Source organism: Battus philenor, unplaced genomic scaffold (assembly GCF_028537555.1).
Source record: "Battus philenor isolate CCGP_79_NKW_IND1 unplaced genomic scaffold, ilBatPhil1.0.hap1 SCAF_7, whole genome shotgun sequence".
Taxonomy (NCBI): Eukaryota; Metazoa; Arthropoda; class Insecta; order Lepidoptera; family Papilionidae; genus Battus; species Battus philenor.
The window spans coordinates 7,289,041-7,303,009 of NW_027181737.1; the positions used below are offsets into that span (position 1 = coordinate 7,289,041).

Genomic DNA, 13,969 nt, shown 5'->3' on the forward strand with positions numbered 1-13,969 from the left:
CAAGCCACACTTGCGTCCAGATAACACTGTCATTTACCTCGATAAGACAACATGCATATTATATTACAAAGAATTATGACCAAACAATTTCCTGCAAATTATAATGAAAATCCCTCGGAAACTACATACGTAATCTCTATATAATGTTTTAACACGAAATTACATTATTAAGGTATTTTTGAACTATGGTAAAAGACGCGTTATTTCGCTGTATGTTGTTAATACAATATATAATTATAAGAATATTACTTATAATTTTATTTGAAATTTACTTTAACTTCCTTGTAGCAATTCGGATTACTAAAACTTTGATTTCAAAATGTGATAAATTTAAATATTATTTATATATTTACTTGATTTTTGTTAAAAGCTTTCTAACACATTGGATGGAACAGAAACGATTTAAGAATATTCAACAGTAAATAGATAGGCGTTTTGTTTTTGACCGTAATCAAAAAGATTCGTAGGATCTGAAGTACGCTTCTAAGATCACTTAAAGATTTGAATCTAACTGAATATATCTTTGAAAGATAAGAGCTTTTATATTTTACAAAGTAAATATTTTTGTTGTAAGGCAGCTTCTTTGGCCCTCTTCGAGTTGTTTTCCTTTAATCTCCCTCTCTTTCAAGTATTTTGTCAATGCTAAAGTTTTGAAATTTCGTAAGTACATTATAATTATTTTTTAATGGAAATTGAGAATTGAATTTCTCGTGTATGATTTTAAGATACAAAGCGGAAATTAAAGTCCAATAAGTGCATAATGACAAATAAAATGTGAATAAAAACTAGTGTTTTACAAAAAGTTTCGCGATTACTTTTAAAATTATTTTAGATTCTCTGTAACAAAATGAATGAATAAAAAAATATATAATGCAATTTAGCTAATTTATGTCATATACGTCATATTTTAGGAACGTTTTCTACCCTTCTGCAGAATATCTGAATTTTAATAATACAAAATTGATAATTTCTAAAATTTTATAATTTTATCGTTTCAGATCAAGGAGGTCCTCGGGAGCTGCGACTGCTGTTACACCACAACCGAAAAACTTGAATCCGGGAGGTAAGCACATTAATAATTTTTAAATAAAATTGCACACCTAAAGAACAATCAAGAGTGCATTATCCGTAGAGAAGTTGATCTTTGTGCTAAATTTATTGATCTTGTATAAGTTTAAAAACTTCAGCTGTGGGGTCTTTTATTGTTAACAAATTTGTTTATTGAGAGAAATCGCCGGTTGTGAAATGTTTAATTAACTTTATAGTATCAGTTTTCTATTCCGTCTCACATTGATATCTTTTGTCATTACTGGTTTAACTACGATTAGTTTATTGCAAGCTAAAAAGACAGTCAAAATAACAAAAGGTCTGTATACGACAAACAAGATATTGACGGTTCTTATAATAATAACAAACTAATAATATTAACAATGGTAATCATGTCATAAAAAAATAATTTGGCCTCCTTCTCTTATATATGACAATTACAACACAGACAACTGTAGTAAAAACACTACTAAAAAAAGAAAGCTAGTGAATAAAACTTATGTTAAGCAAGCCTTAAGCTCTGTGACGAACGCCTTGTTACTCCTCTCTCTCTCTCATATATAAAACCTAAATAAATGAACCAAGTTCGAGGATTTCACAAGTTTTTCTGTAAGAAACCGTATTGACTAATAAATATGTTAGAAAATAAACCCTTTGTTGTTTACCTAACATTTAATATTGGTATTATTTTCTTCGAGAAAAAAACCAGTAACAATATCGCACACGTATTAAATGATTCATAAATTATATTTCATTATGGATTATTATAATTTACTGCAATTGTTTAAAAAAAACAAGTCAAGTGATTAAATACTTTTACCTACGGTCATGGTTCGTTAGTTCGCTTCCCGTCAAGCACACACTTCGTATTAATTTACATTATCGCCAAAAAAATTTAAAAAATAACGTTATTGTAAACAATAAAAAGCACTAAATAAATAAAAAAGAAGTGGAATTATGAAAATAATTAACTGGTGCGAAAAAATAGCGGTGATATTAGAAATTCAAATTAAGTTCGAGCGAATAAGAAGAAAATAAATTAGAATTAAAAAATAGATCGATTGGTAAACAAATGTATGAAAGCTAACGAATAAAGGAAAAACATCTAAAATTGTAGAACCCTGAAGGGAAGTAGGAGGAAGTCAGGCGATGTATAGAAGGTAAGTATGGAGAAATATCAAAGATATTGCGAAGGAAATTAGAGGAAAGAATGAAACACATTAAAAAGGACGAAAAATGAGTATACAAATAAAAACCCTGTTCACCCATGATAGGTTAAACTAGAGGTCTCAAGAAGCGGGCCATAATAAACAAAAAAAAAAATAAAAATCCCGTCAAGGCGACTTAAAGAAGTCTATAGAACCGTAACAAAATTTTGTTTAAAATAATGCAATGAAAATTTCCACATTTTTAATCGATAATGAAGCTGAAACGTAGTTATTAAGTTGCCGCCAAATCGTAAAAATAAATAACAGAATAATAAAAGAGTTTTCTGATTTTAGAATTATTCTTTTAAATGTTTTTGAACTGACCAGTTCGAAAACTTTCACAATAAAATATCATATACTGTCAGACTCCAATAATAAGGTGATTACATTTTTGCATATTACACCTATTAGTTTGATTACATCCTAACCCGTCTTTTTAGTTTTGATTGACGTTGTATGTTTAAGTACTAGGAACAGATTTTTTTAAATGTATTTTGTGGATTGTATGAATATACAGTCTTTTTCCTAATAGTTAACATTGAAAGAAGAAATGTCGAAAAACACTTCAGCAACACCTGTTATTACTATAAGCGCTGCTGTTTTGTTCAACGTTGAGGATCGCAACACATGTCACGAATATGGGGGCCTCGTCAAAGGAGACAACCTGTGATATGGCTGCAAAGCTATCATTGTAATTTTTTTAATTACCTTTGAGCGAACACAGACTAGTAACATCCTTAATGTTTCCAGTGTTACTTAAAGACGCGATAAGAGGGAGAAAGCGCTATGCTTTGATGCATTGAAAATGATGTACGAGAAAAAATATTACGGATATTGTGGACTCAGCACCGATGTATTTTTCTATTCTCTGACTCTGACTCTGACTTTTGACAATCGTTGATTCTTAAGTTTTAAATTACTTTTTATATGTTCTGCAAAGTATATATGATGCTCTATAAAGAGTTGTTGTAAGTAGTAAAGTGATTGGCTTGAGTTCCAGAGGTCGCGCAGATTTGCGATGGACCAGGCAAGTGTCTTCGAGGAATCTTCCTACTGTGTATGAAGCGCCGTGGAGATTGTGTGAAGGTCCGTGCTCCTCCTCCCGTGATTGCGACATTTCTGCTAAGAGCAAACGATTCGGAAGAAAATGCAAAATTATTATCGCATCTTCTGAGAGGCAAGCACTATTAGATAAGTTATATGACGCCTTTTTAGAAAATTGGACATTTCTACGTTGTTATCAGAACACAGTAATTTATAGCTATAGGATTGGTAGTATCCATCCAATTGTTTTCACCGAATTCACCGAATCAATTACTACATTCGGCAACTGACAGCCCATAATAGTAAGTTTTGGGATCAAACCATCTGCAATTATACCATCAAGTTTTAATTATGCTGTATGAAGTCCTGAATTCAACACTGAACGCAAAGGAAAGGCAAAAACACTGATAGCACAGCGACAAAGCGAAGGTGAGATAATGTAAACATATAACACCAGTGGTCTAGACAAAGGTAAATTTATAAAAAAGAAGAAATTTTGGCGATTCAAAATTCTTGGATCCACACTAAGGCACGACTATAAATTTATATAGAACGATAATTGTTGGTGGAATTATCGGATCTTTTAGAATAAGTAATGAATACAAAATTCAAGAATGTTTCGAGCAACCAACCCGAATTACTGACTTCAACTTATTTATATATAAGCATGAAGATTTATTTATTTATTTGGGAAAGGATAGTAGTTGTATATTAATATATGTATAAACAATTACTATAAATGATTAATGTATTTTTTGTTGAATCTTGTTTTTTAACATTAATGTTTGACGTTTGTTATTAATATATTACAGCATACAAAAATTAGAATCCCGGGTTTTTTATGAAAAAAGAAAACTATTTTAGTTTCCAAAAATCATTAACAAAATCGATTATTTTGTGTGATCTTTGAATATATTCACCGGTGTCAAATATCTAGTCGGGTAAGGGATGTATAACACAAGGTAAAGTTGTGAATTTTTAAAGCTAACACAAAAATAATTTTTGTTATAGAATTTCGAGTTTTGATATGAAATAAAAATTTTATTTGTTTATTTATTGTTCGAACTTGAAACTAAAGATATACTGCATTTTGTTGAACGCGGGAAAAAACCACAACTTTTTCGAATGAAATAGAAACTCCTGTGGAGGAGAGCCACAAAAGTTATGAAGAAAGCAGCCACATTCTACCTTACCAGCGAAGCCTTGTTCCATCGTCAATTAAGGTTTGGCTGCGAACCTCAATGTTCGGACGTGACCATGAAAGATATGTTTTTGTGACAAAGGTGCAAAACTTGTGCAAAATTTTCACATGACATGTGCAAAAACAGACCCTGGGTATTCAGCGGGATTCTTTACCATTCTCATAGAGCAAAGCGCACATAAAATTGGTTGGTGGCATCTGACATTGACTTTATAGTGCGCCAAGGCAGGCCTTCCTCCAGTCAAGACTTTTTAAAGATAATAATGATTAATTATTAACCTACGTACAATAGTATTTCAATTAACACAATAAAATCTATGGTAGTCAGGCGACCACCTCCACCCAATGTCGACCGAACAACTTAATTGCCATCATCAGATTTCCAGAACAGATTTTTAAGAATGCAGTTTTTTTAAATCTGTTGGAAAATCACATATGGCTGCTATGAGAGAACTTGATGCGCATGTTGCCTTGTATTAAAAATAGCTGGGCTACTTTAAAATAAGGTTGATAAGCATCAATTTAGCATATTCCTTTACAATGTTATCAACTTTACAAATGCTCAATACAAAGAAGACTTGACTCTACATGGCTATTAATAAAAAAATCCAGAGCGTAGACAGCACTTTTTTTCTTTTCTACCAGATCAAATCAGCAATAAGAAGATCAGTAGACGAATGAAAATAACCGATATAGCCCAGCGGATTGGCAAGCAAGAGCCGAGGTTGCCTCGGCAACACTTGGGCTTCGCTACCTTAAAATCTTTTAACGCCTGAATTCCGCCGAATCTACAAATGCCATTGGAGAAACAGTCCGAAACAAAAATAAAGTTATTTGGTAGGTCACATAGCATGCAGAACAGATGGCTGCTGCTGAGAAAGCAGGGGCATTAAGGTTGGAGTTGAGACTGCGGACCGTTAAGTGTGCAACATTATGTCCACAAGGTAGACGATACTAATCTATAGGGAGACCTGTGTCCAACAGTTGACGTCATACGAGTGTAAATGATGATTTAAAACGAAGAAACGTCATATAAAAAAAAATTCTTGCAAAAATTCACAATTGTATGACTTCTGTAAGGGAACTATGTTTTGGATTTTACAGTCAGAAAAAAATTACAAAAATCTTTTTGAGAACAACAGCGTAAGTTTTGCAGACTAAAAATTAGAAAAAAAGATTTTGCGTTTATTCTAAATTTCATTAACAAAGTATCTTGACACGAAATTAGATTCTTACATGATATTCGATACAATATAATTCATTTCAATGATGATAAACGGCGGAAACATTCTAAAATCGTGACTTTAAAATTGTCACATCCAATTACCAATATTTGTCTACTATGGACTGTTTAATAGAAACTTAGTTGATGTCTGCTGTCGATAAAGGCATGCTATTGTAAGTTTATAATGTATTGTTCAATTTAATTTGAGATGTTTGGATTAAAATTATTAGCAAAAAATACAAAGCAAGACTTGTATAGATCTTATGTTAAGAACATTTAATTTTATTTGTGTTTGAAAAATTTTCTGTGGATGCAATCACATAACATATCACAAACTAAAAAAAATTGTACGTGATTTTTATTATAACATATGACAAAAAATTTGAAAAAAGTCTATGGAAACATCTTTTTTGAAAAGTTATCAAAGAAAAATATCACGTTTTTGCATCAATGTTAGTGCCCACTTAAAAGTTTTCACGGAGAAACCTTGAAGGTTATGTAAAACATAATATTTTGTCATTTAATCGCTCTAACCGTCTTAATAAAAAGGTCCTCTCGTAAAAGAAATGCTTAAAATAACGTGCCAAATCTTTATATTTTCACCATGTTTTTCAAGAACAGAATAATGTAGACAAAACATCTTCAGTTCCATGGCCCTCAAAGAGGAGTCGTTGACTTTAATTTAATATATTTGTTCTTAGTAAATTCGTAAGATTTCTTAAAGAAAATATTGTACGTGAGATTGCACTGAAAGCTTTAAAAAAATAAAGCATCAACTAGTATATGATTTATTGTTTTTTGATTGTTGCTCCTCTACTGTTTTCCGTTTTCAAAGGTTATCCGACAAATGAATGCAATAACTTTTTTTCTCTACGCCTCTTCCACTCTTAATTTTTGTAGGCAATTGCATGAAAAATATTTCATTTTTGACACATACTAATGTCTGAATCAAACTATTACGTGCGGGCGCGTGCGGTATTTGTATTCATCAATGTTAGTTTCTGTAGTCGCTGATGAAAGGCGTTCACACGGGTTATCAAGTTCGTGAAAAGATTAGTACATTTCTATTTACAAATGATAAATGGCATTTTTTAATATTATTTTAAAACTGATCAGTTACACGATAATTTTGAATTGTGATTAAATATGACAATATATATATATATATATATATACTGTGAAGTCGAGTAAAGGTTTTCACAAACAGTATACATTAACTTCTCTTTGGTTGAACTATCTAGTTGCTGGCTAGTAGTAGTATAAATATTTACTTTAAAAAAATGCAACTTTAGGCCACAAAAAAGTTTTATAACCTTTATAGACCTAATGCAGTATTAGTACAAAGAAAACAAAGTTAGTGTAAATGTTTTCAATCTTAAAATTTTAAGGATGCACTTCGCTCTCATCACCCGTTACGGTTAAAGTGGGCTCCATTTTTAAAAAGTGGATCGAGTCGGTTTATCCGTTGTATTATTAAAAAAAAAACTCGAAATTTGGGTAATATTATTGGGAAATTTGGGAGTGGTAACAGGTGCTTACCGAAAGAACTTATGAACCGTGTACTCATTTTTGTTTCTTTATTTAGGCGGAACTATTTTATGGAGATTGATAAGGGTCACGTACAACGTGAATTAAAGATTGTGATAGAATATCGGTCAGGCTTGAAAGGCTGTGGCAAACCCCGGGTTAACTAGCTAAGAAGTGTTGATACGTATAAGGGAGGTTTGGAAGGGTATTGCTCATTAAGAACTTTTATTGTCAGTCAGAACTATCGATTCGGGTTTCCAACAACTACTGATGAGATTAAAGGAAGTAGTTAGGAGAAAACTGCCGAAATTATTCAATAGTAGTGATTGTAGTCTTTCATTATTGCAACGCTCTACAGCTTGACACCTGCATGATAAAGTAAATGCAAATAAATTTGTAATAATGTGTTTCAATTTTTTTAATAAAATACAAAGGAACTTTTTCCTCAGCCTAAAATTAGTCAGTGGATTACTAGCTGTAAAACGTTAAACTGTATTACTTATCAAAACTTGTTTTAATCGTTAAGGCTCGGGAAATGTTTTAATTTTTTTAGAATAAAGTGGGTATATTCTTCAAATTTGATAAAAAGAAACACACATACTACCCATAGAGTAAATTAAAACACCTTCCCTAACTGTCAAAAATTTGATGTCAATGAAAACAACAAAAGGCGCATTAAGATGTTTTCAAACTAAAAAAGTCTTAGACCGAAAAGCATTACACTCAAACTGTAATAATTGCAAAACATTGTAATCAATATACAAGGCGATTGGTTATGGGTGTAAAAACTTTACATGGATCGTTGTATAGTTTATTTGCTGTTAGTTAATGTGTGCTAGGACCTATCCAAAAATAGACGGTTCCGCAAATAATAAATAACGCAATAATAATATTATATATTAAGACAACGTTTTCCTGCATAATAGAAGTAATTATTGTTTTGATCTATCCCTGCAGACTTAGTACTGCTAGAAATCACTACCTTTTGAAGGTTCAAAGTCCATAAAGGTAAGTAGTAGCACGTAGTAATGTGATTTCGAAATTAATTCGATGTGAAATTATGACGTTTGGAGTAAATTTGATTGCAGTACTTTAATCAGTAAATATTATTTAGTTCATCAGGTCACGGCTTATTCATTTTACATGTTATTGACGAATGAACCTATCAATTTATTTAATTTATTTATATATGATTAATCAAACATGTAAATCACGAATAATAGTAACTTCCTGGAAAAAGTAATTATTACTAATTATGATAAATAATTTACAATGCGTGTACGTTTTTAGGTTTTTATAAAAACAATTCGTTCACTCGAGGATTGTAATCTTATCATTACAATATTGCATCACATCGCACCGTCATTGGTAGCAGTGTCATTAATCCGGGCGACGAAGCAATTTCTTAATATAACAATTAAAATCCATCTCGCTCAAATTAAATAAGATGTAAATTTTAAAGCAGATTAAGATTTAATTTTCGCGTCATCTTTTAATGAAACGTACTAACATTCTTTACTTCGCTTTATGTTTTTTTTTGTCAAAGTTAGAGAGAGTAGATAGTCCAAAAAGAGAGATTTAACACAACAAAAATCACGTGTAACATTCATGCCTTTCAATAACGACCACAGTATGTAATCAACTAAGGTCACGCTCTCGAAATAACGTCATGCATCTGACTAAGAATATTATTAATTATGGAAATCATTTTAAGTTACTAGAAAAAAATAAAATATACATATATTTAAATCAACCGCAAAAAACCGAAGTTAATAATTTTAACCATCACAATGTTTAAAAGTTCTATTAATAGCATTTTATTTGATATTTCTTTAGTCGATGTTTAAAAATTTTCAGTCATGAAAGTTTAATCTGAAAAACTGAGCAAGTCTATCGTTAGATATGCCATCTTTTTAAAAAGTGGATAAAGGTCAGAATTTTAGCAGTTATCACACAGATGAAGAACTATTATTTAGATTGCACACCTATAAAGACCCATCGAATCGTGATGAGTAGCGAATGAGTCGCTATTGTCTAGGGAAACATTAGAAAACCGAACCGAACTGTTGAAAAACATACTGGGAAAGTTGACTGGGAAATTTAATAACATTCACCAAAACGCCAAACTATTAAAAACTTTCAAACTTCTTAATAATTATCAAACCTAGATTTCGCAGTTTTTTTTCTATCAGCTGTCCCAAAAATCTGCAACGATTGAATTATATTAATAAATGACAAGTGATTTAATTGACTAACATTTGGGAGCAAGCAATTATGACAAGCCTATTGTCCTTATTATTTAATATTCTTCAACATCGTGATACTGTAGGACTGTATTGTAATTAATACATTAACGTATTAGGAGGTTAATTCACAAGTTTTGATCCTTAATTATAAAATTGCCGTTTAACATCCAAATGATAAAATAATAATATGAAAATTATTTGTATTTTATTTCATTGGTACTTTTAATATTTTATCGTGAGTTCAAGATTCCTTTACAAAACAAAAAACTGGGAGCGAAATTGATGATCTCGAGGGAATTAATAGTTTTTCTTTACGAGAACTTATCCAAGTTCTGAAAAAGAACTGGGTAATCAGTCGGCGACGTTTCAGTCGCAACACAGCGAGTGGTGTCACCGACAGTAGCCTTGTGGCTAGAGTATTAAACCAGACGCTGTTCTAGAATGGTGACCTTATCCATCACGCATTGTTGACAATACATATCCGCAATTAGTGTCTGGCTCAATCTTAAAATATTGTGCTAGATAATACCAGTTCAGGTCAACCCAATCTCTTAGGTCAACTTTCGCTTGTACCAAACTATAGGCGATTCTCCAGGTTTTGTTATTGCGATAAACGTTTTCTGTTATCTTAAATGACCTATTTTTATATTAATTTTATATAATTTTATTTAGGGTATTTTGGTTTGGAGAGCTTTTTTGTTACTGAATATTGAGTTGTGATTAATGTGACATTGTTTCAAAGTGTCGAATATTCATGAAATTGTCCTGTGAATTTTCTTTTGGCTAGTATTACGAGTACAAGCATATAAATTGCAAGTAAATAATCGTGGTTATTATAATGTTATACTCTATTTTATTAACTTATTTGTGTAAAAATTAAATCATTAATTTGTTTTTGTTTGTTATAGACGAAGCATACATGAAGTTGGCATTAGAGACTGTCGAGGAGCTGGACTGGTGCTTGGACCAGCTAGAAACTATACAAACACATCGCTCCGTATCTGACATGGCATCGCTTAAGGTAAGCAACCAACGTTTCATGGTAATCATTGGTAATTTATATTATCAAGCCTTTGTACAGATCACCGCTCTCAAGCTACGGCGTGTTTTTCTAAATATGAAAAAGTAAAAATATGTATAAATATAGAGTACCATTGAAAAGATATTTATATATTATTTTAGTAACTTGTACGGCATAAAACTTATTTTAGTGCAGTGGGTGCGAGCGTGCATATTTGTGGTCTAGTCTGTAAGACGGCGTTATAAGTGAAGTCACTTTTTTAATAAGACAAACTATCTTTCTTAATGTGACGATCGTATATGCGACTCTATGCACGATTTCAATTTATACATTGAAAATAATTAAAAGCTTATAGCTTTAGCTATTTACTCATACGTTTACTGCCAATAAGAGGCCTTAATTACTAGTAGATTATCTAATAGATTATCTAATAGATTCAGGCGTTACTTTGCGGAAGTCCATCCTAAGTAAGAAAAGGACTAATATATAGCTATTTCCGTTATGTAGCAATAGTCGTGCAATAAAGTGCACCGCCCGCCAGCCCGCTGATAAATGCGCATGCGACAAACAATGCCGCCGAGTGACTCGGTGTTTGGCACTAATCGGTGTAACAATACTCCTGAGGAGGATGCCCCGTGGAGGGGTGAAACACGTGTTGAATGATTTAACGGTGGTAGTTGTGTAATTCGCATTGTTTGCCGCATGCGCATTTATCAGCGGGCTGGCGGACGGTGAACTTTATTGCACGACTACTACTACATAGCGGAAGTAGCTATATATTAGTCTTTTTCTAACTTGATGATTATTATTGATTTTTATGAATATGAATAGAAACATCGTAAGAACGGTCCCAATTCAAAGTCCTTATTTAAATATAAATCAAACAGTCCTTTAAAATTGAAAGAAAGTTCAAAAAAACTTATGGAACTGTGCTACACGAAAACTTTGTAATTTTCAAGCACCGATATCATGTAAACTGTCAGTAAAGAAAAATTTAGCAGTTTAAAAGTTATTTTTATCTAATTTTGATTTTTTAACTAAACTTGCACCGAGGGCGGTCACACAAGAAATTTATTAGTTGTTCTGAATAACGTGCGTCACTAGTTCAACATTTGGCGCAAAATCAATGGCGCTCATTCCGCGAACCGGATGACCTTACATAATTTCTTTGTAACAAACGTACCGAGAAAAGTATATTCGTGTGAATACTAATATAACTAATCACGGATCTGGAAATCAATCAACAATTGTTTTATTGGTACAATAAGTAATTAGTCATAAATTCGTCAAATGAACAGTGAACATAATCTTTCTTTTCTAGGTAAATTACGAAGAATATAATGAAACGTTAAAAACTCCTGTTGATATGATTAACGTGATTACCTTTATATGGCACTTTTTAATTAATTATCAAGTTTTTCATAAAATATATATTATATAAAATATTTAAATAAAAAATAACATTCGAAGGCACATATTTTCGCCGTCATTCGTCATAAGCGAGATTACAGTACACTAACGAAATATAGCGACCGAACTATCTATACGATTGGCAAACATCGTTGCAGCTTAACGAACTGCTTATTTGCTTTGAGATTTCCCAGCACGTTCGTCTGTGGAAAGTTACTGGGAACCTTCACGAACTGTAGCTTGCTAAGATATTAGCGAGTAGTATGTTCGATTGCCGTTTTATGTGGTTAAGCCTTCGTCGACCCAATCCGGCTTAATCGTCACGTATAGCTCTCGATGCATTCAATGATAGTTTTCATCGGTAAATTTTACAGTTACAAATAATACTTTATATACGTAATTTCTAAATGGGGGATAGTGTACTACAAATTTAAGTTGAAATTAATATACGAGTTAACGAAGGAAATCTTATATCGAATATAATTCTGAAATAAAAATCTGACCCTGGTTGCTTTAAAAGTTAATTATGATTTTATTGTTGATTAAAAAATAAAAACATGACATTTTCTCGTTTAACGTTTTTATACATAGCTTTTTGATATTCATAAAACAACGTTTTCAATCTGTATTACGTTGCCGTTTAAAAATGTTAGCGACTATATTCATACTAATTTAACATGTCAGGTTAGAGTGCTGCAATATCAATCATCTTCTTAAGTTACAAAACTAAAAATGAAAAAAAAATTATATTTGATGTCTTTAAAACTTCATAAATATTAATATAATCCTGTTTTCTCTTTAATTACAAGATTTTCGCAAGCTTCTTGGTAAAAATAGAAGGTCAAAAATGAAAGCACCTTTAAGTCGGAAAAGTTTTAATGACTTTCCGGAAAGATTACTTCGGTGTTAAAAAAATGTTCTTTCTAAAAAAAATTACTATCTCTGATAATGTTTTAACATAAAAGTGCGTGGGTGTTTCAGTCGTTATTTAAAATACATTACAAATTTTATTATAAGCTGTAAATATATATATTATATAGATAGACATAAATATCTTATAAAAAACCACTAAGTTTGTTATGAGCTATTTTCAGATCAGGACGGGTTTGGAATTCTTACAAGCACTTTTATTTTTAGTTCAAATGTGCCTTTACAGGGAAGCTCAATTTGATTCTAGTTTCTACCATTTGGGCTTTTGAGATACTAATCTAATAAAGTACACGAGTGATCACTAAATGAACCAAAACGGATAATAATATAAATAAATATTATTATATATGGTATAATTTTGTGTAATAATTATACTATAATTAATTATGATTCTTAATAATATAAGAAATAAGATAACGAGCCCCGTATAAAATAGGCTGACTTCAATTTTAATACAATTATAATACGAAACAATAATAAACTTATGTAATATGTCACAGATTGCAAAGAAAATATTTCAGACAGTTATAAGCAAGAAAAAACTAACGTTTGCCAAAGTAAGCATTTACAAGTTCGTGACGTAAGCAGACGGCTAGCTTGCGATCAATGTAAGCGACGTCATTGTGACGTATTATGCTAAATTTTACGGTCTAAACTTAAAATGCAAGCTTCAACAGTAATTAATGTTTTCGTAATTTAACTGTTCATATCATTATTAATAACAAGAATTTTACATTATTAATAGTTAACCGCACCGGCACACTCGTGAGAGGACAAGATGGTTGATATTACCACCGTAAAAGGCTAAGTTGCCTTCTTTTTTTATACTTCTAAGCGTCGCCATATACTAAGCGTTCACCTGGGTAGGAAACACTTGCTTTTATAAGCTAATTTAATAATAAAGTCTGTCTTATGGTTATGAATTAAGCAACTTATATAATAATGCTGGCTCAATACCGTATAGCATGAATATCCGCTGCAATGCACCTCACTAGACTTAGGTCTTTAGTCCTTTATAAACCAATGTGAAAACATTTAAAAGATTTGTCTTAGCCCGGCTAAAGATTCATGGAGGCGGAAAAACTCCCCATTCCAGATCAGTTTGGCTTT

The 13,969-nt window shown here is 31.5% G+C and overlaps 1 protein-coding gene across 9 annotated transcripts in view; it reads left to right on the forward strand.

The window, feature by feature from the left end:
* The window catches only part of dnc (phosphodiesterase dunce), a 216,640-nt gene that overhangs the window by 188,973 nt on the left and 13,698 nt on the right, over nt 1–13,969 (forward strand). For all 9 annotated transcript variants that reach the window (XM_068774653.1, XM_068774652.1, XM_068774649.1 and 6 more), the window contains 2 exons: nt 999–1,063; nt 10,407–10,519. In XM_068774653.1, coding sequence (XP_068630754.1) covers nt 999–1,063; nt 10,407–10,519 — 178 coding nt within the window. The remainder of the gene's footprint in view (nt 1–998; nt 1,064–10,406; nt 10,520–13,969) is intronic.